The following is a 26,065-nucleotide window of genomic DNA, read 5'->3' as shown; positions in this document are numbered from 1 at the left end:
GGAAATGGCGGCTCTTGTGTGAAGTAAACGAAAAATTTTCAACTTTCTGCTAATATATATGACTTTTTTTGCAACGAAAATGCGGGGATTATGAAATCATGATAGCCCCGCATATTTTGCACGCGGAAATAGGCAATTTATGCGGCGAAAGTGCGGCGTATTTGAAAAAATGCGGCCCCCGCATGAATATGCGGACTTTGTCTGATTATGCGTTAAATCACGCGATCGCATAATCACGTTTTTCTGGAGGGACTGACTTATGTGAGTAAAACATTACAGATCGTTTGATATCTATTGATTACATACCTTAGCACGCTGTCACAGGCTGTAGAAGCTGTTATTGGTTCATTCGTGATCAGACTCGGACTTGTAACACCAGCTCGCAAAGCCCAAAGTCCCGGGGCTATGTGCTTTTCAGACCGGCTATCACCGGCCTGCCGACGCGTGTGCAGTTATATTCACTGATGATCGGGAGAAACGATACAGAAATAACATTCCAATCAATGGCGGGTGGATGAGAGATGAATCATTGTGTTTGATTGATAAAGACATTTTGCGAGCCCTGGCTGTGGGCTGGTCGATTCATTCTGGTTGCCGTTTGCCACACGCTGTCACTGACAGGGGAGCTGAAGCTCATTAAATATGCAAATCTTATTCAATCCTAGCCGTGGGCATTTACTTCCAAGTCTTCAGTGCGGCACGCCCATCAAAACCGACCGTTTTTCAGAGAGCCTCAAAACCAAGGCAGAAAATAGCCTATTGCTTATTCATTATGATGTGTCTGAATGTAAAAACCACGCGAACGTCACAAGTTGACCTCAGTCAACAGTATAAAAAAATTAAAAAAGCCAGTTCAAGACCCCTTTAAACTGTGTGTTTGCTAATTCGTCAATGATTCTGTGACTGTTAAATAATGTTGATGTTTTAGTGTTAAATTAATCTGAACATTATTTATGCTGGTGTACCAATTCAGATGCAACTTCTGTGCCATGAATTTTATTGTTAGTGATTTGATTGGTCACAGCGCTATAGTGTGTTACTATTCTAATTGTGTTTATTCATTAAATATAAGACATTTCTCAGACAGTAGATATGGCTCTTTTAGATGAATTTAAGGAGTGCTGGTCTGGTCTTGGTCTTGACTCGGTCTCGCCCTGTCTTGGTCTTGTCTTGGTCTCAACCCCACAAAGTCTTGGTCTTGTCTTGGTCTCAACCCCACAAAGTCTTGGTCTTGGTCTTGGTCTTGTCTTGGTCTAAACCCCAAAAGTCTTGGTCTTGGTCTTGTCTTGGTCACAATCCCACAAAGTCTTGGTCTTGGTCTTGGTCTTGTCTTGGTCTCAACCCCACAAAGTCTTGGTCTTGGTCTCAACCCCACAAAGTCTTGGTCTTGGTCTTGTCTTGGTCTCAACCCCACAAAGTCTTGGTCTTGGTCTTGGTCTTGTCTTGGTCTCAACCCCACAAAGTCTTGGTCTTGGTCTTGGTCTTGTCTTGGTCTCAACCCCACAAAGTCTTGGTCTTGGTCTTGGTCTTGTCTTGGTCTCAACCCCACAAAGTCTTGGTCTTGTCTTGGTCTCAACCCCACAAAGTCTTGGTCTTGTCTTGGTCTCAACCCCACAAAGTCTTGGTCTTGGTCTTGTCTTGGTCTCAACCCCACAAAGTCTTGGTCTTGGTCTTGTCTTGGTCTCAACCCCACAAAGTCTTGGTCTTGGCACACGCTGGTCTTGGTCTCGGTTTAGGTGGTCTTGACTACAACACTACTATGGACCATTTTCACATTTCTGGCATTCTCAGACGTGGAACTGGTCATAGTTTGGTGAGCTTCTATAGTGGTGAACGAGAGACAATACCAAATATACAGTAACTTTTTGTATTCCCATTTGCTCCAATAGCAAAAGAAACCGTTTCCACGACTTTCCAAAAGAGGCAAAACATTTAGAGAGATGTTCCCACGGCTCTCGGCCCCACCCTGCTTGCCACAGACAACATCAATTCTTTTGAGACTTTTTTGATTGAATAATGAAGATGTAAATGTAACTATAAAGCATTTGTGTTTTTATTCAAAGGCCGACCCTTCTGCTGGAGAACTATCAGCCATGGCTGGACTTAAAGGTGTCGTCCAAAGTGGACGCCAGTATTTCAGAGGTAGAGCCATAAATCCAGTCATGAGTAAAATGATATATTATTCACAAATCAAACTAATAAATTCTTTGTTTGACTGATCTTCAGGTTTTGGAGTTGGTTCTTGAGAACTTTGTGTACCCATGGTACAGGTATGAGTGCTTTAAATGCAAAAGTTGCTTTTATCACAATGTTTTAGCTGGGGAAATGAATTTCAAACTCAACGTTTTTGTCTGTTTTATGATGTTTTGCAAATCAGAGATATTACAGATGACGAGGCGTGTGTGGATGAACTGAGACAAACAATCCGTTTCTTTGCTGCAGTTCTGGCTCACCGAGCACAAAGAGTACATACACCTTTACACAGACATCACAATTTACACACATCTGTGAAGTGGCATGCTGAATAAAATTGTCTTGTAGGTGGATGTGCCCTTACTTGTGATGGACAAAATGATGAAAGCGGCTATGAAGCACCTTGAGATCATGGCAAAAGCACAGCAGAAAGGTGCGTCCTGTGCTGAAATTAAACAGAAATGCTTCAGTTCTTCGCTTATGGAGCATCTTTGTCGCATTGTATAAAATGCATAGGAGTATAAATGATGTTTTGCATTTTGGCACCATCATATAAATGTGATATTTTTTAAACATGTTATGTTTTGTTTTAATGGTGTGTGTTTGTGTGAGCAGTGAAGAATAGCGAGAGCCTCCAGCAGGCAGCACTAGCGGAGTATGGGGCCGATCTGCATGTGGCCCTGCGGAGCCGCAAAGATGAGCTGCTGTACTTGAGGAAGCTCACAGAACTGCTGTTTCCTTACGTCATGCCCCCTAGAGCTACAGACTGCAGGTACACACACACACTCACATAAACGACACTACCATTAAAAATGTTTTTGAAAGAAGTCTGCTACGCTAATTAAGGCTGCATTTAACCCTCTGGGGGTCTTCATTTATGGGTCACACTCAGGAGGGCGGGATTAAGATAAAAAAGATTTGAGTAAAATCAATGAAATATATTTTTGTTCAATAATATATATATTTTTTTCTTGTTTTGAGATAATTTTATGATTTATAATTAATATTTATGCAATAATTAAGACCCATTTTTCCCATTGAATATAATAAAAAATTTACATATATATATTATTTTTTTTATTTTTTTTAATTAAAGCTGTATTTCATTTTAGAGTCAAGCCTAGGCCTCATGAAAGCAATTTTTTTAATGAGATCGGTGCCATCCGGTGGACACATTGAGCATTTTTATCAAGCAATAGCACATTTTTACCACTATAGTAAAAATTGTAGCTTCATCGGAATGGTCCGAAACTTGGTGACTTTATTGGTACTTGGTATATGAACACCCCAAAAAATTGGGGACAGGATTTGAAAAGTCTAAGTGGTCGTAAATTTTTTTTTTCACATTCAGGACCTTCGGGTCAAAAATGACCCCCATAGGAAATGAATGGGAAATTAGTTTTTTTGTGCATACAATCTACAAATCAGCCAGGATGCAGAAAAAAAGAACTCAACAGTGAAGGGGTGAATCTCTAAAACATCAAGAGTGCAAAACAGACAAAAAAACTCACACACACACACACACACTTATACACACAAAAACACACGCACACACAAATTAACGTGTGCCATTCCAAAAGCTAATTGTGTTTTTGTGTGTGTGTGTGTGTGTGAGTTTTTTTGTCTGTTTTTCACTCTTGATGTTTTAGAGATTCACCCCTTCACTGTCGAGTCCTTTTTTTTTGCATCCTGGCTGATTTGTAGATTGTACGCACAAAAAAAACTCTGTATTTTCATATTTTTGTCAATTTCCAATTCATTTCCTATACGGGTCATTTTTTGACCCGAAGACCCTGAGTGTGACTATTTTTTTTACGACCACTTAGACTTTTCAAATCCTGTCCCCAAAGACAGGTGGTGGTGAGGTGGTGTGCACATTTATTTGCGGATTCAACCTTTCCAGGGTTGCCAGGTTTTCTCAACAAAACCCGCCCAATTGCTACTTTTTTTGCGTGTTCATATACCAAGTACCAATAAAGTCACCAAGTTTCGGACCATTCCGATGAAGCTACGATTTTTAACATTTTTTATTTTAAAAAATTCGGGTCAGAAATGACCGAAGAACCCCAGAGGGTTAAACACATTTTTTTGTAAAAATAATCCTACAATTTTAAATAACTGTTTTTCTGTTCAAATATGGAGTGGTGCTTGAAAGTTGGCGAACCTTCGGTAATACTTTAGTATGGGGAACACATTCACTATTAACTAAGACTTTTGCCTCGATAAACTCCTAATTTACTGCTTATTAAAGCTGCACTATGTACAAAAAATTCAGTAAAATATCAAAAAACCACTAGGCCAGTGTTATATATTTTGTTCAGTTGAGTACTTACAATATCCCAAATGTTTCCAACTATTTGTAAATCGTGAGAAATTGCTATTTTACCCGAGGAACCGGGACGTGTGAGGGCGTGGCCTGTCGATGACATCATATCTGCGTTCCCCTTGGTTTCTGGTTTTATTCTGCAGAAACGCTTTACTCTCACTGCAGTGTGAACAAGTGTCAGAGCAGCGGCTGAGAGAACACACAGAGTAACGTCATCCCATCATCAACACACTCAGATGTGTCAAATGTCGTCAATCTATGACTTTGTTTTGAATAAGCGACCTCTTGCGCATGGAAAAGTTACATAGTGCACCTTTAATAGTTAACAAGCGCTCTAGCGGTTAATAAACAGAACTGAGAACATTGTAGCTGGAGCTACTTCTCTCTGTTTATGTGTATGACGAGTCACGCAGGGACTGTGCTCCTCCTCAGCGGTGCGACCTGAACCGGACTAAAATAGTTCCAATATAAACGCTTATTATAAGTGTACCGTAATGATTCAGGATAAGACAAAAACACGGTTTGGAAAATGGATTCATGATGTATTCACTCATTATATAAATTTTGTACATTTTGAGCACAAAAAAGTTACAAAAGTTAAGGTATTAAGGGTTGTAGAATATGATCATGCAGAATAAGCCATTAATATGTGCTTATAAGTACTAATAAATTAATAAGCAACTAGTTATGAAGCGAGAATTGAACCATAAAATAAAGTGTCACCGAATTTTCTATATTTCTGCATAAATTTGACCCAAAGCATCATCAGATTTCCAGGACGAATTCGTCCAGCCCAAACCATGATAATACCACCACCATGTTTCACAGATGGGATATGTTTCGTATGCTGGAATGCAGTGTTTCTCTTTCTCCAAACATAACACCGAAAAGTTATATTTTTGTCTCATCCGTCCACAAAACATTTTCCCAATAGCCCTCTGGCTTGTGCACATGATCATTGATGGAACAATGAATTCTGAATTATACCAGCGAACTCTAAAGGACAATATCAGGACATCTGTTTTTCTCAAAAGTAAATATTGTTTGCCTCATTTGTTTGATTGGGTTCTCTTTGTCTACTTTTAATCTGATGAGGTTTTGGGTCATATTTATGCGGAAATATAGAAAATTCTAAAGAGTTCATGAACATTCAAGCACCACTGTATTTTAAAATGCAACTTATTTTAATGATGACAAACCTGAATTTTGAGCATCATTGATTCTTCAGAAATCATTCCATGATGATTTGCTGCTCAAGAAACATTTCTGATTATTAATAATGTTGAAAACAGTTATGCTGCTTCATATTTTCGCGGAAACTGTGATCATTGTTTTTCCAGGATTCTTTGATAAATAGAAAGTTCAAAATACAGCATTTATTGGAAACAGATACATTTTTTGCACCCTCCTTGGTCAATAAAATAATGACCCTAACAAAGACAGCCATTTATAGTGTTTTGAGAACAATTGTAATCATCTGTAATGATTTTACCCATAACGTATGAATGTTTCACGTCTCTAGGTGTGAAAAGTGTGATGAGGATCAGTTGATGTTTCTCTGCTGTACTCATTTAATCTCTGTGGTTCATTCTCAGATCTTTGGCCCTGCTGATTCGAGAGGTCATGACAGGTTCTGTGTTTCTGCCAATCATGGACTTTGTGGCTGATCCTGTGAGTCTAACAAGTTTCCTTAAACCATAGATATTTTCTCTGTCATTCACTATTTGTGCGCATTAAATTGGTCAAATTTAGCTTGTATCAAATGCAGCTATATTTGCTTAAAATATACAACATATGTATGTGAATCTTGTAGTTGTTCATCCAATCTATAAATCACTTTCCCCCCCAGGACACAGTAAATCACATGGTGCTCATCTTCATTGATGATTCTCCAGTGAGTGATTCAACCACATCAATGACAGACTGTTCAGTTAGCCTTTCCTGTCAAGTGTGTCTTTAATAAGGTGTTTTTTATGTCATTTTGCGGCTAGCCTGAGCCAGTCATCGATCCTCCAGCTAACCTGGTGCCCTTCCTGGAGAAGTTTGCAGATACACGCAATAAGAAAACCTCGGTATGTACAGCTTATGTCACCTTGACATGACGCTTTCAGGTTTATCAAGATGTCTAAGAAAAGGGATGTGGTGATAAGGTTGATGAATTCCACACTGTACTTCCAGTATGATTTCAGAGTTGTTTGAGTCCTTACAGGTTTCTTCTTTTGTGTGTTATTCTGCCAGGTGTTGAAGTTGGATTTGAAGGAGATCAGAGAGCAGCAGGATTTGTTGTTCCGCTTCATGAGTTTCCTGAAGGAGGAAGGAGCGGTTCACGTCCTGCAGTTCTGCCTGACTGTGGGTGAGGGCATGCGTTTCACTGCTAGCATGCACACGATTCATGTGTCATTAGTAACTAAAAGGGGAGGTTTGGGTTTCTGTTACCAAAATATGTGCTAGTACAGTGGTCGGGAAACTATGGCTCGCGAGCCCCACCTGGCTCTTTGACAAACATAATAATAATAATAATAGTTTATTACATTTATATCGCGCTTTTCTAGGCACTCACTCAAAGCGCTTTTACATGGAAGGGGGGGGAATCTCCTCAAACACCACCTGATGATGCGACGGCAGCCATATTGCGCCAGAACGCCCACCACACACCAGCTGATTGGTGGAGAGGAGACAGTGATGAAGCCAATCAGGATATGGGGGTTATTTGGAGGCCATGATGGACAGGGGCCAATAGGCAAATTTGTCCAGGATGCCGGGGTTACACCCCTACTCTTTATCGAAGGACATCCTGGGATTTTTAATGACCACAGAGAGTCAGGACCTCGGTTTAATGTCTCATCTGAAGGACAGTGCTTGTTACAGTATAGTGTTCCCATCACTATACTGGGGCGTTAGGACCCAGACAGACCACAGGGTGAGCGCCCCCTGCTGGCCTCACTAACACCTCTAGCATTCTAGTTTTCCCAGTTGGTCTCCCATCCAGGTACTGACCAGACTCAACCCTGCTTAGCTTCAGTGGGAAACCAGTCTTGGGCTACAGGGTGATATGACTGCTGGCAACATAATGTGGCCGGTCTCTCAATCTTTACCAACACATGATCGATAAAAAAATAAGACGCATCAACAAAGATCCGCTCTCTGCAGAAAAAAGCCAATTACAATTCACTTATTGTTCATCCTACCGAAGTTAATGAAAAGTTTATGATTATAATTTTCAAGTTGTACCGGCCAAAGTGCGTGTCGTGGTAAACCTACAGCTCCTGCACTGGGATTAAAGCAGCTGTAGCTTGTTTAAGGTAACAGCAAACCATTTTTAGAACAGCAGCGAAAATGTAAAAGTAGGCTATATAAAGTTTAATATAGGCCTTTCCTTTTATTGAAACTGGTGCTTTGCTAGTCCCTCGTGCCGTACCATTAGCCTGGCTCCGCCCTCCTACGTACTTCCGCTCAATTTTCATTTTCCTTCAGTTCTCCGTCTGGGACATCGGTATAGTCTTAGGTTTTCTCCGAACAAATTTTAACCGGTCCAATCAGCGAACAGAGGGAGTGGCTGAGAACGATGATGTCGATGTCGTGCGCTAGTTTGAGTTGTAGTTCAGTAATGGCGGCGGAGAAAAGATGCGAGCGAAGCCATTCATTCCTGGCACCGCTGCCGAATATCCAGAAGTTAAAGCCGGAGCAAGAACAATCTTTGCAATCTTTGAGTTTTGTTGGTGGCCATGATGTTGTGGCCCGGGAAAAGTTTGATTTTCCAGCTCGCTCCGATAGTGGTGAAGGAGTTGCTGAAGCCGTCAGTCTCCCACCACCCACGTTAAAATCCATGGCCGAATTACCGACTGTTTTAGATAAACACCAAGGTCGTGTGGTAATTGAATTGCTCTCCGAATCCACATCTCTGAGTTTTCAAGAATATATCTTATATCTTATCTATATCTTTGACCAGAATATAACCTTTTTGATCCCTGCAGAGCACCGTACGGTTGCGCTTCGCTGTAATTTGGATGCATTTCTAGACTTGTATTTCTTTAAGTGCTGGCAAGTATTTTCAAGAGCAATATATTTCATCACCGCTCAAAAAATAAAAAGAAGAAAAGCACGTAAACATTTGAATTGGGCCGTTATTTCCGGCAGCATTTATTCTTATCATACCAAGCATATGATATTTTATTTACAGCACACAATCATGTTATGGACCACGAGAGCAGCTGTTCCCGATCACTAAACTCTCCCCTCCACTGTGAATAAATCACCATCCAAATGCACGAGTTTTAGGTTTTGTCACTGAGGTGGTGTGCACATTTATTTGTGGATTCAACCTTTCCAGGGTTGCCAGGTTTTCACAACAAAACCCGCCCAATTGCTACTCAAAACTAGCCCAAAACAAGCCCAATCGCATTTCAGGGGGGCTTCTCCGGTAAAAATTGCATTTGGGGGGTAAAATATGTGTTTTTTTGGCATGGTTGCCTACTAAAATTCGCATTCCTGAGGCTAAATATCACATAATTGGGGTCGCTTCAACCCGCGAACATGAAAAACAGCTCGCGGCAACAGTATTGAAGTAGCCCTTGGCAACACTGATGGCGCGTGACGACCAATCGTTAGCGACCAATCGTTAGCGATTGGTTATGGCTGATCAGAGTGACTCAAGGAAGTTAACGCTTGTCAATGGAGTGTGGCCAAATTAAATGTACAAGAGTCTGGTAAGACCAGGCTACCGTACCACGGGTGCAGAGGCACAATGATATTACGCAGCGCTGGAAAATAGGCTAACTTCTGTCAACATAACCAACGTGACAACCTGCTTGCACAGGGACTATTTTCAGGCGCTGTGTAATATCATTGCGCCGCTGCACTCATGGTACGGCACAAAGTCCCTTGATTATTACGCAGGAATTAGAGTACAGTTCCTAGCCATATCGGCCTAGAAAATCACAACTTTTCATTTTCCGTCCGGTCTTAGTACACGATGTGACTACAGAAGGGTCAAGTTTTAAATTGGAAAAATATCCAAACTCTGGTCATTTTTGACCGAGATGCTAACGGTCTAATCAGATTCAATGATCTATGCTAAGCTATGCTAAAAGTGCTACCGCCAGACCCGGAGATCGGCTGCAGGGCAAACAACTGAGCGCCGCTCATACAAAGAAACTCAGTTAACATACACGGTAAAAATGGTGTAGTTTTTATATTTATAACATATGATACAGTTAAGCAACATCACACTAACAAGAGTGCTGTTTTCCTGAATACCATCATGACTGAAAATTACACTGATTTCATACGCCAGTTCCATAAACAATCTATTAACATTAAGTCACTTACATTTTAGATGCAATATGGACTATTTTGGTTCTATTTCAGCAGCGAAAATAGTTCAAAACAAATATCACAGCAGAACCGCATCTCACAGCAACAGTGTGTTACTGAATGATTCAGCGTTTTAATGAATCGGTTGAATCAAAGATTCAATGACCGCCAAATTCTTGAATGAATCAGCCGTTTCACTGAATCGACTCAATGACTCGCTCATTAAGACGGTCACATGCCGCCACCTACTGGTGGTTTAGTTTCATCTTTCCATCATTTCTTATTTGTATATTCAAAAATATTTAAAGGGTTAGTTCACCCAAAAATGAAATTTCTTCCATTAATGACTCACCCCAATGTTGTTCCACACCCGTAAGACCTCCGTTCATCCTCGAACACAGTTTAAGATATTTTAGATTTAGTCCGAGGGCTTTCAGTCCTGTGAATGTAAGTGTATGCACACTTTGCTGTCCACGTCCAGAAAGGTAATGAAAACATCATCAAAGTAGTCCATATGTGACATCATTTGATTAGTTAGACTCTTTTGAAGCGTCGACAATACATTTTGGTCCAAAAATAACAAAAACTAAGACTTTATTAAGCATTGTCTTCTCTTCCGGCTTTGTTTGAATCCGCGTTCATGATGCCACAGTGACTCTGCAGACGTAAGACGCTGTGACGTGTTATCTGGTTATCTTTGGCGATTAGGGCATCCGGGACATGCACACTTACGCACCATTTTAAAAAAAAATTAAGCAATACAAACAATGTAGAACAGCTTGTTTATAGCGTGCGTCTCCCTCAGACTACAAACGAAGCTCTGTCGCACCAGATAACACGTCACAGCGTCTTACGTCTGCAGAGTCACTGTGGCATCATGAACGCGGATTCAAACAAAGCCGGAAGAGAAGACAATGCTTAATAAAGTCTTAGTTTTTGTTATTTTTGGACCAAAATGTATTGTCGACGCTTCAAAAGAGTCTAACTAACCAAATGATGTCGCATATGGACTACTTTGATGATGTTTTCATTACCTTTCTGGACGTGGACAGCAAAGTGTGCATACACTTACATTCAAAGGTCTGAAAGCCCTCGGACTAAATCTAAAATATCTAAACTGTGTTTGAGGATGAACGGAGGTCTTACGGGTGTGGAACAACATTGGGGTGAGTCATTAATGGAAGAAATTTCATTTTTGGGTGAACTAAAAATAATCTCATAACATTATTTAATGCAGTTGTAATTTTTCAGTGTAAATGATTTAATTTGATTGGTAACAGCCTATAGTGTCTTATTCTAATTTAATTCATAGATCAAATTTAAGAATATAAAAGGAAAGCTGAAGCATATCCTATATTTAATAAGATTATGGAAAAATGCCCTTTATAGAAAGGTAAAAAATATCACAAATATGCATATTTAAATATGTCAAAGCTGATTGAACACTGGTGAGAATATTGCTTCAGAATAAATTATATTTACAAAATAAATCCGGACAAGCACATTTTTTACTCGGAAAAGTGAATGACAGCATGTGAACAGGCTTAATGTCGAGCCCTGGGCTGAATGGGTTCGAAAACGGTACAAATTAGCCTATTTTCAAAAAAAGTGGCGTGTTCCTTTAACGTGTATGATGTTTAATGTTAAAAATGTAAATGTGTGGGTTTTTTTGTGTGTAGAGGAGTTTAATGACCGGATCCTGTGTCCTGATCTGAGTGACACAGAGATGCAGCGTTTGCATGAGGAGGTGCAGAAGATCTACGAGACGTACTGTCTGGAGGAGAGCATCGACAAGATCAGCTTTGACCCCTTCATCATAGAGGAGATTCACAACAGTCAGTCTCATCACAGCCCTCTGTGCAGCATGTGTTATAGGCCACCGTCTCTCATTGTTCTCTCCGTCTCTGTCACTTCCTGCAGTCGCCCAGGGGCCGTATACAGGCGTGGTGAAGCTCCAGACGATGAGATGTCTGTTTGAGGCCTATGAACATGTGCTGTCTCTGCTGGAGAAAGTGTTCACCCCCATGTTCTGCCACAGTGATGAGGTAACCTGCAGGGGTCGCGTTTCCAGAGCTGCTGAAGTGCTGTTGTGTTTAAACTGTCCATCATGCATCTGTCTCTGTTCATCCTCAGTATTTTCGATATCTGCTCTGGGGTGCTGAGTCTCCTGCTAGAAATTCAAAGCTAAACAGGTGAGTTTTCTTGCATTTGTGTGTGTGTGTGTGTTGCTGCACTCACACAGCAGCAGAATACAGTTGGGAATGCTATATATAAATCTGTTCATACATAGTTTGATTATGAAAAGACTGACAACTGAGAGCACAGACGTTAAGACAGTAAATATTAGTATTGTAATTTTACTGTTGTTCTAGATAAAATAATTTTTATTATTATTAAATAGTCTTTTTTATTTTACAGTACAATACCATATATGAGCAATATGACACGAGTAGTGTGATATGGCTGTATATCAGCACGCCTGTGATTGGGCTGTAGGTAATCACGGGTGTGATATTGCGTTTATACAACAGTTCGACGCCACAAGGGAGAAAATACATAAGAAACAACAACGGAGTGTCTTTAAAAACCCTCTTTTGTGCAGAACTACTTCCTTCCGCCACAGATTCAGATCTCAAGTTGACGGTTTAACAGTCGAGCTCAAGCCTCTGTTACTGATTCTGAAACATCACTTTAGATCTCGAAACGCAGGAACGCTGAGTCGCTTCAGTGAAGATTATTGTGTTATGAGAGAGAGATGGACTAAACGAGTGTATTACCTGCATCTGATATAGCATTCATTCTTCAGCTCCATGTCCAGATTATTATATATATGTGAATGTCCGCTGAGGAAAGCGATATCTTCATCATGACAGCACTAAAACAACTTCCCTGTTCACAACCAGTCACTCATAAAGACAGTCTTTGCTGCATCTGATGGTGTGATCATGTGACTGTCACTGAAGTCCACATCACCATCACTAACGGACCCTTTCTCAATACCAAATACAGCATTTTATTATTAAATCAACAACAATAGCCATTATTAAAGACAATAGGAAAGAAACACAAGCAAACAATTCAGTCAAATGTACAAAATCAGCGATTTAAGTTAAATATAGCCTAAATATGAAGTTATGATACTTAATTTTCCTCTTAACCCAAATGGGTTTGCTCTGGAACAAGTAATAAGAGCAAAGATTGCCTGTTTGATAAACCCCAAATGAATGATCTCTCATGTTTATCTAATATCTCCATACAGTAAGAGCCAGCGGCAGATTCCTGAAGGATAAACATAGCGCCTATTTTACAATTTCTTTCTCAGATGTGAGCTCCAGACCGTCAGCGGCCGTTCAGTGCTCATGTACCCGCAGAGAACAGCTTCATCTCAGCCGCTGAAAATGAGCTCACATCTGCCAAAGCTTCTAAAGAAATTGTAAAATAGGCACTATGTTTATATACGAGTCACGTATTTGAGGTCTAAATAACTACATTCTCGCCTAAAAAACATTCTGTGACACAATAACAGTAGTATTTGTAATAAATATTGTGGATAAGCTTGACCGCCATGACAGTCGTCACAAGTGGAGTGATACACACATTGAAACATTCCCAGTGCTGATACTGGGGGAATATCACACTGCTCTCATCCAATCAGATTTGAGAACCAGAAAAAAATGTTGTATAAAGTAATATATTTTTCTTTCATTTTTGTTTTAATAAATAGATATTGTTATTGTATTATCATATTGAATGGGTTCCATAAAACTAAAAAATAGGCATTTTCATGACTATATACACCTGGTTAAATGGCACCTTTCTTTGAGAGAGAAAGCTCTTACAACATGTGCTTCATTATCAAAGAGTGAGTATTATTCACTTCATATAGACGTGCACATGTGTAGCAGTGAGAGACATGCAGGGCACATGGTAATCCCTTTTGCCTGTTATTCCAGGAATTTGAGTATGGATGATTTAAGGTAAGTGTATTTGTTGAGGTTCAATTGGCTGTTGTCCAGTGCTCTCACTGCATGCCATATAAAGCTGCCTGAAAGCCATGTGACGCACCTCAATGTCATGAAGAACAGTTCGACTGTTTGATAGGAGGGGCAATATATCAGATATTTACAATATATTCAATATTGTTTTGGTTGCAATATTAACATAGTAAATATCATGATGGTTTTAACATTTTTAACGTTATATTTGCTGTATGAAATGAATGAAATGCTACACTAATATTAACCCTTCAGAACAAATGTTTATCATAACAAAATATATATGTACAGTGGGTTCAGAGTCTCAGACCGCTGCTGAAAAATCATGTTTTAAGTTGAATTTAAAAATACTGTAGACATGAATTTGGGAATTACTATGATCTCCTCTGACATGAACTGAACCTCCGGTATGATCTGAGAACACGTTTGGTGTCATTCAGTGGAAACAAGAAACAATGTCCAAATCCTAAAACTTTCTTATAATTTCAATTAGTAAATGACTTACCATGTGATCTCAGACTTTTGGTCCCCACTATATGAAATATTATCAAATATAATTTTTTTTTCTCTCAGTTATATTGCCCAGCCCTATTCTATATCTGAAGATGTTATAGTCAAAAACTTCAGAGGCTTTTTCATTTGGTTCCTTTGTTATCACATTAGAAGGATTCTAGGAGATGGTCTTTACATTTATCTTCTGCCAATTTTTACAGCTGGATGTCAGACTACACACAGGTTTGACTGTGAAAAGCTTGCTGTTAAGTCAGCTACCCATTTCTTAACTCAAAACGCCCCCAAAATGGTTTGGAACATCACAACAATCATCTGATTTAGCTGAAATCTTGACACTGTATTTGAGGGTCTCTCACACTGAACACTTAAAGGATTAGTTCACTTTTAAATAAACTTTTGCTGATAATTTACTCACCCCCATGTCATCCAAGATGTCCATGTCTTTCTTTCTGCAGTCAAAAAGAAATTAAGGTTTTTGATGAAAACAGTCCAGGATTTTTCTCCATATAATGGACTTGAATGGGCTCCAAACGGTTCAAGGTCCAAATGACAGTTTCAGTGCAGCTTCAAAGGGCTTTAAACGACCCCAGATGATGAATAAGGGTCTTATTTAGCCAAACCATCAGTTTCTGCGAGAAACCGAGCAGTATTTATGCTGTTATTTTACCTCTTATCAGACAAACGTGATCATCTCTGAGCTCCGCCATAACTTCCGCTAAGTGAGGTCAAAATACGAGCGTGGTCATGGATATATACGTAGATGCCTTGATTTGACCTCACTTAGCAGAAGTTATGGCGGAGCTCAGAGATGATCACGTTCGGGTGAGTAAATTATCAGCAAAAGTTTATTTAAAAGTGTAATTATCCTTTAATATGGAAGATGGTTGATCAAATAAACCTCTGTTTTCTGGAAGACAACACAAATTGTTTTAAAAGAAGCTTCACAGTTATAAACAATCAAATAAAAGTGTTAAAGGCGTCATGAACTTTTTCTTGGTTTTCTTGGGTGCACTTATAATGTTAGTGTGATTTTTATATCAAAAATGGTCATAATTTAGGAAAAAAATGCCTTTTTTTCCCTACCCTGATTTTAGCCTGTTTGAAGGGGCGTGTCTGCTGTGAGACTTCAGTGTAAACATCCCACTGCTGTGATTGGCTGCTGTGAGACTTCTGTGTAAACGCCCACTGCTGTGATTGGCTGCTGTGAGACTTTAGTGTAAACGCCCACTGCTGTGATTGGCTGCTGTGAGACTTTAGTGTAAACGCCCACTGCTGTGATTGGAGACATTTGGAGTTTGTTTCTGGAGTTTGAAAGGCTTTCCAGAAATGTTTGCTCTGGCTGGTAAACACAACCATTAGTCTGTAATAGGTAGTTGTGGCTCTGAGGCTCCAGCTTCTTTGACATGGAAATGTTCTCTAATTAATTTCTTCTGTTGAGATAATCATAATTCGACTGTGACCAGTCCATTTTAAACAGTTTGCTGTTAGCATGGCCACTACGGCGCCTATTTTGTCCTCATTTGGATTATTTTCCCGATAAAATAAAAAACCAAATGTACCATAAAGTCCTTGAAAATATCTACTGTAGTTTGCGTGCTTATATGAACCTCAATTAAAAGATTTGTTTCTGACCTCACAAACTTCTTTCTCAGAAGCTCTTATTTCATAAACACAGTTTTGTTCTCTGGCGCGCTGATATTCTGACTCACGGATGTCACGTTGTAGTCTGGCAATCTGATTGGATCGTACAAATAGCTTTTTAATTTTGTGTGCAATAGGAGTTAGGCGGTCAGCAATGGACCGTTGGTGTGCCGTCTGAAGCTGAAACTGCCTGCTGACTTTTGTTTCAAATGTTCATGTAAATGAACTAGTAATGAATGACAATTTGATGTGCATTTGAATCTGTCCTCTCCCATCTCCAGCTGTCCTTTTAGTGCTGATGTGCATCTCTTTTTCCCCCCTTTACTTGTGCTGGCATGCTTATTTGCTTCATTTAGACTTGACAGCATCCCTTTGGCCAGGAATTATGTCACTGGCCACAGGTCCCCAGTGGTCAATTCCAGAGCCACATCCGCCTTAACACGTCGCCCTACAGAATTACCAGCCCTCCCCAGGAAGTAAGTCTGGGGTGGAAGTTGCTGCCAATCTTAGACCAGTTTGCCTGTCAGAAACAGTTCTCTGGAGGTAAAATTGGTCCGAGTTCAGCAAAGGCAACAGGATTGCTGCATGGGTTTACTGGACTGTCTGCATTGCCTTGCATTGTTTGAGCCTGTATCTGTATCGCTCATGTTCTTTTAAAGGCACTTAGGTATACCCATCATTTCCTGTGATTATGTTGTCATTGTATCATGCGCCCTGTCATTGGTTGTGTGACTTTGGTGCGGTGTAGAGTGCTGTTTGTCTCTTTTAAGCAACCATCAGAATTTGTGACAAATCAACAGCTGTGTTTTTTTGCGTACAGGAACACGTCGAAGCGTGGCGAGTCTTTTGGGATCAGCCGTATTGGCAGCAAGATAAAGGGCGTGTTTAAGAGCAGCACGATGGAGGGTGCAATGCTACCACAATATGCCATGATCGAAGGAGAAGACGACACGGTGAGATGAAACATGCTGACACTGAACTAGTTTCACATTACTAAAATTTCAGCAGCCAATACCAGAACAATTTCACAGAGCTTGGTACCAATTTCTGCGTCCTAGCAACAACTATTGGAACTATTTAAAGGTGCACTATGTAAAACATTTTCAGTAAAATATCCCAAAACCACTAGGCCAGTGTTATATATTTTGTTCAGTTGAGTACTTACAATATCCCAAATGTTTCCAACTATTTGTAAATCGTGAGAAATTGCTATTTTAACCGAGGAACCGGGACGTGTGAGGGCGTGGCCTGTCGATGACATCATATCTGCGTTACCCATGGTTTCCGTTTTTTTGGTTTTCCAGGCTTTACTCTCACTGCAGTGTGAACAAGTGTCATAGCAGCGGCTGAGAGAACACACAGTAACGTCATCCCATCATCAACACACTCAGATGTGTGTAATATGATCAGCAGAGCTGCGTTACCTCACACTCATGAGTGGAGGAATGGATGTGGCATAATAAAAGTCCCGCCGGCGACTGTGGCATAATAAGAGTCCCGCTGCTCGCGAGGCGTGTGTTGCGTTCATCTTATTAACAATCGCTCCAGCGGTTCCTCAGCTCCACAACATTCGCTCCTGCTCTGCTTCACTACAGTAACGTTAATAATCACATCAACATGATTTCTGCCCGAGTCAAGATTCTGCGCTCATCCGTGGCGTCATCAAACTACGCCTTTGTTTTCAACAGATGACCTCTAGTGGACGGAAAAGTTACATAGTGCACCTTTAACTACTTTGTTTAACTATGTGAAAATAAAAAAAACAATATTTTAAAAGGGTCATGACATGAGAAGTCAAATTTGCCTTGATCTTTTGACATATAAGAGGTCTCTGTATCATTAAAACATCATGCAAGTTTCATAGCTTAAAATGTCCTCCTCATTATGAACAAGGCATTTATTTAATCTTTATTAATATATTTATAGAATTATAATACTAATATAAAGGGGGCTATAAATCATTATAAGCATGGGCTTCATAAAAAGTGTTACAGAAACTTTTATTGAAAGATGAAACGGCCAACTGAATTGAATGATTTCATAATGCTTTTTCTGTAAATGACGGTTTTATATGGAAACACTTACTCGCGTGCAATAGTGAGTGGCCGTAATACCGTTTTTTTAATGCAATGACGTTAGTAAATCATAACAGTGGCCGTTTACTGACTGCATTTCAGACAGCGAGTCACAATGAAGGTTGAAAATAATCGTTTTCCGTTTCAACTCTTTAAAAATATGTTGTAAATAGAAACCTTCACAGAATGTGCACATGTATTTTAATTGGCACTGGAATCCATTTTGATGCTAAAAATGTTTGAAATCTCTGTCTGTTGTGTACGGTCAGGTGGAGGAGGCGGTGATGGTGTTTGAGGACGACTCTCCAGTGCCCGTGGAGGGGGTTGGAACTCCAGGATCATCGCGCAACCTCTCCGCTTGGACCATCTCAATCCCTTACGTGGATTTCTTTGAGGACGAGGTTAAGAAAGAGCGCAATCCAGTCTTCTGCATCGATGTGGAGCGCCACGACAGGAAGAATGGCGAGTTTTAAAACTACATTTACACCGAAATAATATTTTATTATGCCAATGTCATGTGAGAACAAAGTTCTTCTTTGCTTTGCAGTGGGACATGAGACCGAGAACTGGTCTGTGTACAGAAGATACGTGGAGTTTTATGTGCTCGAATCTAAACTCACAGAGTTTCATGGTAAAGTTGATTATCGTCTCTCTCGTCATGACTGAGCCTTCATGCTTACGGTTTATTTATCTCTCTTGTTTGATGTTGTATTACAGGCCCATTCCAGGACGCTCAACTCCCTTCCAAAAGAATCATTGGACCAAAGAACTATGAATTCCTGTCCTCCAAACGAGGTGAATTTGAGGAGTATTTACAGGTAATGTACTTGACCTTTTGTACACTTGCTTCATCTTATTAACAAAGTGTAAACATCATCCATCTGCCATACGGTTACATCAGATCGAGATCTCTAGCAGTGTGGGTTATAACATTAAAACTAAATAAATGCTGAATGGATGTTTAATAAGGTAGAAAAATATAATTAACCATGATTTTGCTGCAAGCATAATATACTTGATGGCTTGGTTTCACAAACAGGGCTTAGATTAAGCCAGGATTAGGCCTTAGTTCAATATTAGGGCATTTAAGTTAACATGCCTTAGAAATAAAAACATTACTGGTGTGCATCTAAAACAAAGGCACAGACATATTTTAAGATATATCAGTACAAATTGCTTTCAGTTAAAACAGCTCAAACATGCATTTTAGTCTGGGACTATATGCTTAGGATTTACACAGAGACAGGCACAAGAATTTTCCAAAGGGCTTTTCACACTGCGCTTAACCTTGGGTTATCGTCATTCTAAACCTTTCTTTTGACCCCAGGTAAATGACCGTTTCACACTTGTAATTTAGAAGCGGAGTTAGCACTGCTTTCGACCCAGAGATATGAAACCCGGAGAAGGGTTGGCATCACTTTTGCGGTGTTAAACCTGTATTGCAAATGTTAAGGCTAGATGCTAGCAAAAGACAACCAATCGTGTGCCTGATATTCACATGCTTTTTACAGTCACGGAAACACTGTGTGTTGTATAAAAAGTCGTTACAGTGTTTGATGAGAAAAATGGCAGCAGAAAACGCTTCAATTGGAATAAAGAAGAGAAGTTTCGTTCTTACGCTTATGGTCTGAAAGGTCCATTCAGAAAAAAACCCTTAGTACTGTCAACAGTGTAATATGAGGGTGTGCAATTTTAGAGCCCTTATATAAACAGATGCCGTCCAATCAATGACACTGACACTGACACCTCAAATATGCAAGAAAGGACGTTAACCTAGGGTTTAGAAATGTACAGTGTGAAATTTATGGACAATTTAGGATTCAGTATTAAAGGGTTAGTTCACCCAAAAATGTAAATTCTGTCATTAATTACTCACCCTCATGTCGTTGGACACCCGTCAGACCTCCGTTCATCTTCAGAACACAAATGAAGATATTTTAGTGTAAAGCTGATGCTGAGAAAGGCTTCAGATAGGCCTCCATTGGCATTCAGTACCAGGGCCGTGCAGAGAGTTCTTCAGAGGCAGGGGCTCAAATGTAAAAAAGGGGCAATATGTAAATATATATATATTAGGGGTGTCACGGTACACAAAACTGATGGTTCGGTAAGTACCTCGGTTTTGAAGTCACGGTTCAGTACGGATTCGGTACAGCAGTTTTACAAAATTGCTTTTTATCAATTTTTATTCAACAGTGGTTTAATGAAAAAAAAATTGTGTCTGTCCTTAAATGAATTCAGTTATAACTAAAAGTTTCTTAAAGATAATGCTGTAAACTATGGGGAGCCCTTACATATTGCTATTAAAGATTAACAACAGAGCCCAAACTATTAGCCTAAATTAATTTGCTATTTATTTTTAGATATAATAATCAACACTCGCTTCACATAAGGCAGTTTTTGCATTAACTTCTAAATCTAATTATTATAATTTTTTCTATAATATAATCATTTAGTGGCTGTAATTTTCATGACAGGTTTATTTAAACATACATTAGATAAACAAGACATCACTAACAGGCTAAGTGGTATATAATGAATACATATAGGCTAATATAACGAATATATAGGCTAATATAGGTCATATATTTAGTGAAAGAGTTAATCTGTCTAGTGAACTCACAGCTGTGGACACTGAATGACTTCTGAGGTAAATGTGATTCTACATGACATTGTTTGTTTACAAGCTGTTTTATTGTTTTTCCGCGGTTGAAACACCGATGGAGCGATTACACAACATATGATACGTTTCAATAAGTTGTAATGTATCCTCAACATACCTTTTAGATATTCATTTCTTTAGGAAGAGATGATCGCGTTCACTCGCGCTGCCGCGCGCTGCCGCTTGAAGTTGAACTGATACGCGTCTCTCTGTCACGTCACATAATAGAGCTTTAAAATGGCATTTATCGTTTGAATTTCGTGATAAAATGGACTGAATACTTAATATGTTCGTGTGGGAACTCGGATTGAAGTGTGTTCCGCGCTTTAAACAAGCCGACTGTTAACTGTTATAGATTACATTCATAACCGTTCGGTACACGCGCGCACCGTACCGAAATCGTCTGGCCATGTAGTTTTCAACCGATTTATGAATAAGAACAGAAAATTACCGCTTCACATGCCCAATGGAATTTGAACTTGCTTTGCCAGATCACGATTGGTTGGTGTATATACATGACAAACGGGCATTGGTGAATTGTGTAATACTTTAAAATATATAATATATAGATTTGTAATTAAATCAACACATTAGCTCTGATTATGGATGAAAAAAAATATTGGTTTACTTTTTTTCCGTAAGGCCACACACTCTCGGAAAGGACCATATTTGGCTCGAGAGCCGTTTCCGAACAGTGGAAAATCAGCTGTCAATCAAAACGCACGAAACCCATAGCAACGCGTCATGGCAACGCCTCAACAGAAATTGTCCGACTTTTGAGCCGTTCGTTACTATTGTATACATTGTCATGTTATAATAATCACATTTATTTAGTTTTATTGACCACGATATTATCATTGATATTTGTCTGAGAGGGGCACTTTTGATTCATTTTGAAAAAGGGCAGGGGCTCGAGCACCCAAAGCCCCCCCCCCCCCCCCCCCCCCCCCTGCACGTGCCTGTTCAGTACATTAATCCTCCCAAGACCCATAAAAGGCACTTAAAACGTCGTTACAAAGTCCATCTCACCACAGTGACTCAACAATAATTTTACGATGCGACGACAATAGTTTTTGTGCGCCAAAAAAAATCTAAATAACGACTTTATTCAACCTCTTCTTGCCTTCCGTGTGTGCCTCCACGACGCATGCGTGAGAATATGACGTAGCGCCGGCGTTCGGGAATCCATGAAATGCACACTTTAGCCCCATTTTGAGCACTACGCCGAGACCTAAAGCACGATCAATGTAGAATTCAACAGCTTAGATACTCGCGTCTTCCGATGCTTGTAAACAAATCTCTTCTGGCTCATGTGTCCGAACGCCGGATCTGCGTCATATTCTCGCGCATGCGTCGTGGAGGCACACACGGAAGACAAGAAGAGGTTGAATAAAGTCGTTATTTAGATTTTTTTGGCGCACAAAAACTATTGTCGTCGCATCGTAAAATTATTGTAGAGTCACTGTGGTGAGATGGACTTTGTAACGACGTTTTAAGTGCCTTTCATGGATCTTGGGAGTGTAAATGTACTGAATGCCAATGGAGGCCTATCTGAAGCCTTTCTCAGCATCAGCTTTACACTAAAATATCTTCATTTGTGTTCCGAATATGAACGGAGGTCTGACGGGTGTCCAACGACATGAGGGTGAGTAATTAATGACAGAATTTTCATTTTTGGGTGAACTAACCCTTTTAACCCCATGTACATTATGAGCAATGTGAAACGTGAAGCAAGATAACCCAGGATTCCATTTACTCTGGGTTTACAATGACCCAAGTGTGAAAAGCCCTCAAGTGTGTTGATTTAATGTAAATGAATTAATGTTTTCTACAGAAACTGCTGCATCACCCTGAACTGAGTAACAGCCAGCTCTTGGCAGATTTCCTGTCTCCCCACAGCATGGAGTCACAGTTCAATGATAAAACACTAGATGTCAACCTAGGTATGTTTAAGCTTTCTTAACTATATCCACATAATCTGCTTAAATACACACAGCACAGGGCTTGAAATTCACTCTTTTACTTGCTTTAGCACTGGTGCTCCCAACTTCAAAAAGCTAGTTATAAATTTGTAATAACGAGTGCGGTATGTCTGTATATCAGCACGGCTGTGTTTCGGCCGTAGGTAATCACTGATATATACGCGCGGCTACGAGTGTGATATTGCGTTTATACCAGAGGTTTTCAAAATGGGATCCCCAGAAAATATCAGAGAATAAAAAGACAAAGCAAAAAGGGATAAAGTCGACCGAACATTCTGTTTAATTTCTAAATGTATCTCACCTTTCTTGCTGTATACATACAAACCAACATTTATTCAGACACCTTCAACATTTTCTCACATTATCACAGTTTATTCGCTATAGTTTAGTAAATGGTAATGAAATATGACAAGAACTTAATCTTGATAATGTCAGATAACTTTGATAGAAAGGTATGTAATGATTACAATCAACCAATCAGCTGTTCAATTTAAGGACACAATTAGATAATACCAATTTAAGTCAACCAATGACCAAGCAATGCGTGATTTATTTCAGCCTGTGATGTAAAAGGTCGCATTAGCAATTAAAGAAAAACACTTCAGCAAAACATGCTCAGCTCAAAGTGTCTGAATCATTTTGGTCCCAAATTTCGATACATTTTACTGAAAGTCCACTGTATGAGGAATTTTGGGTATAATATGTCACAGTTCACTTTATTTTGCTATCCTCAATTACATAAATCAGTCCCTCCAGAAAAACGTGATTATGCGATCGCATGATTTAATGCATAATCAGCCAAAGTCCGCATATTTATGCGGGGGCGGCATTTTTTCAAATATGCCGCACTTTCGCCGCATAAATTGCCGTTTTGAAGTGACGTAATTACCCGACGCGAACGTCATCGAAAAGCTGCGAACCCCGTGGAGAAACCAAAGATATCGGTGAAACCATGATGAAGCGCGCACATTCCCATTTGCCAACAAAAATAACACCAAAAGAGCAAAGCAGTTTCCCGGTGTGTTGACCGATTCAAAACACAGCATCATGAAGCTTCGAAGCGTTATGAATCAGTGAGTCGATTCAGCGGTTTGGAGCGTTATGAATCAGTGAGTCGATTCAGAGGTTTGAAGCATTATGAATCAGTGAGTCGATTCAGCGGTTCGGAGTGTTATGAATCAGTGAGTTGATTCAGCAGTTTGAAGCGTTATGAATCAGTGAGTCGATTCAGCGGTTCGGAGTGTTATGAATCAGTGAGTCGATTCAGCGGTTCGGAGTGTTATGAATCAGTGAGTTGATTCAGCAGTTTGAAGCGTTATGAATCAGTGAGTCGATTCAGCGGTTCGGAGTGTTATGAATCAGTGAGTCGATTCAGCAGTTTGAAGCGTTATGAATCAGTGAGTCGATTCAGAGGTTTGAAGCCTTATGAATCAGTGAGTTGATTCAGCAGTTTGAAGCGTTATGAATCAGTGAGTCGATTCAGCGGTTTGGAGCGTTATGAATCAGTGAGTCGATTCAGCGGTTTGGAGCGTTATGAATCAGTGAGTCGACTCAGCGGTTCGGAGCATTATGAATCAGTGAGTCGATTCAGCGGTTTGGATCGCCAAAGTCACGTATTTCAGCAGTTTGACACGCGATCCGAATCATGAATCGACTCGCTGATTCATAACGCTTCGAAGCTTCATTTTCACCTTTTATGGACGGCTACCTTTTAAGGGTCTTGAGAGTGTAAAGTGCATTGAGCCAATGGAGGCCTTTCTGAGCCATCGGATTTACACTAAAATATCTTCATTTGTGTCTGAAGATGAACGGAGGTCTGACGGGTGTCCAACGACATGAGGGTCAGTCATTAATGACAGAATTTTCATTTTTGGGTGAACTAACCCTTTAAGAGATTGCACTTTGTGCATTGGAAGCACTCAAATGTCTGTTTTGTGTAGCTACCTCTGTAAAACAGGAAGTTATTTATTAATTTTTTCAGAAGTTGTAGCAAATTCCTTTTTTAAAGCTACAGAACTTGTTTGACTCAATGTTTTGTACATTTGAGCCATGTGTTTATTAAGGTCTTCAATAAAACAAGATAAGAACTTAAATATTCCCAGCATTTTGTGAGCTTTTTTTCTCTTTTTCATCAAACCACAGTTTTTGCAAGTTCCAGCAATTTCATCGCATAAAATTGCATAAATATCCCACATTTTCCATCGCATTTTTTAAGAAAATGTGCTGCATAATCAAGGATTTTTGCCCGCAACAATCACAAAAATAAGCCGCATTTTTCTGGAAGGACATCTGGTGTCAAAAAATAATTTTTGGTTTGACTATACTTTCCAGAATTGTATGTTTGCTTTGTCTCTTTCTAGTGAGTTTTTCTCACTATAGTCCGCTTTATCTCTGGGGTGGTAAGGCAGTATTCTTAACGCAGTATGTAAGCTGCTTACATACATTTATTAAGAAAGTTGCTTATACAAATAATTTTCTTCTTCAGGTTTATACATCCAGCATTAATTATAACTAATTTAAGTTTGGGAACAATATGTTGTATTTATAATGTCACACTTTTTATCTAACATTTTAACTGTTTTTTTTTTCCAACATAAAATATATAGATGGATTTTAGGAAGGGGGTCCCTCATAAAAGTTTCATCATATTTGGGGGTCCTTGCAATCATAAAGTTTGAAAACCCCTGGTTTATGCAACAGTTCAACGGCACAAGTGTGTAAATAAATTAGAAACAACAACAAACACTCTTTTATGGTACTTCCTTCCGCCACGGATTCAAATCGTTGACAGTTTAACAGTCGAGCCCAAATTGGTCTGCTTTTTGGGACTTTAGCTTATTCACCGTATCCCCCAGAGTTAGATAAGTCCATACATCCCATTCTCATCTCCGTGTGTGCCATAACTCCTCTAGTTGATTCAACTCCACCTGATAGTCTTTAGCAGAAAAAACAACAAACAAAAAGCAGAAATTTCTTACTCTGCTCACCACAGTGTTAATTTAGTTGACGAATAATTTTCGGCATATTTTTCGTCAAAGACCTTATTTCACTGATGAAAACGAGACTATAACTAAATATAAAACCATTTTTGGATGACAAAAACTATGACAAAAATCTGTCATTTTCGTCAACGAATAAAAGCTGGACGAAAATGTTAGTGAGGGGCGATTAGGGAAGAGATCCCGTCAGAACTGATGTCCAGTAGATGCACACATTTGAGTTGTAACTTGTGGATCGAACGGCGGGAAAACACGGAGCTGTTGAGCTTCTCCAGGCTCACGCGACAACGCTTCAGACTGCTTCATGAACTAATGACAATGTTCATAAACACCACCAAACTGAGGAATAATGACAATGTTTACTTTACC

General features: G+C 39.6%; 1 protein-coding gene across 5 annotated transcripts in view; it reads left to right on the top strand.

The window, feature by feature from the left end:
- snx14 (sorting nexin 14) overlaps positions 1–26,065 on the top strand; it is an 82,845-nt gene that overhangs the window by 24,728 nt on the left and 32,052 nt on the right. For 2 of the 5 annotated variants that reach the window (XM_079830687.1, XM_079830686.1), the window contains exons 5-22: positions 2,064–2,142; positions 2,227–2,270; positions 2,378–2,465; positions 2,542–2,626; positions 2,809–2,965; positions 6,115–6,190; positions 6,369–6,413; positions 6,511–6,591; positions 6,758–6,872; positions 11,512–11,667; positions 11,753–11,877; positions 11,966–12,024; positions 13,786–13,809; positions 16,802–16,934; positions 18,326–18,518; positions 18,604–18,687; positions 18,774–18,874; positions 22,550–22,658. In XM_079830687.1, coding sequence (XP_079686813.1) covers positions 2,064–2,142; positions 2,227–2,270; positions 2,378–2,465; positions 2,542–2,626; positions 2,809–2,965; positions 6,115–6,190; positions 6,369–6,413; positions 6,511–6,591; positions 6,758–6,872; positions 11,512–11,667; positions 11,753–11,877; positions 11,966–12,024; positions 13,786–13,809; positions 16,802–16,934; positions 18,326–18,518; positions 18,604–18,687; positions 18,774–18,874; positions 22,550–22,658 — 1,754 coding nt within the window. Of the gene's footprint in view, positions 1–2,063; positions 2,143–2,226; positions 2,271–2,377; positions 2,466–2,541; positions 2,627–2,808; positions 2,966–6,114; positions 6,191–6,368; positions 6,414–6,510; positions 6,592–6,757; positions 6,873–11,511; positions 11,668–11,752; positions 11,878–11,965; positions 12,025–13,785; positions 13,810–16,801; positions 16,935–18,325; positions 18,519–18,603; positions 18,688–18,773; positions 18,875–22,549; positions 22,659–26,065 lie in introns of those variants that run through there. The other 3 variants (XM_079830689.1, XM_079830688.1, XM_079830690.1) reach the window with 2 other exon arrangements.

This window comes from Gobio gobio (genome assembly GCF_949357685.1).
Source record: "Gobio gobio genome assembly, chromosome: 12".
Taxonomy (NCBI): Eukaryota; Metazoa; Chordata; class Actinopteri; order Cypriniformes; family Gobionidae; genus Gobio; species Gobio gobio.
Note: the sequence above shows the minus strand (reverse complement) of the source record. Positions and strands in the feature narration are given on the sequence as shown.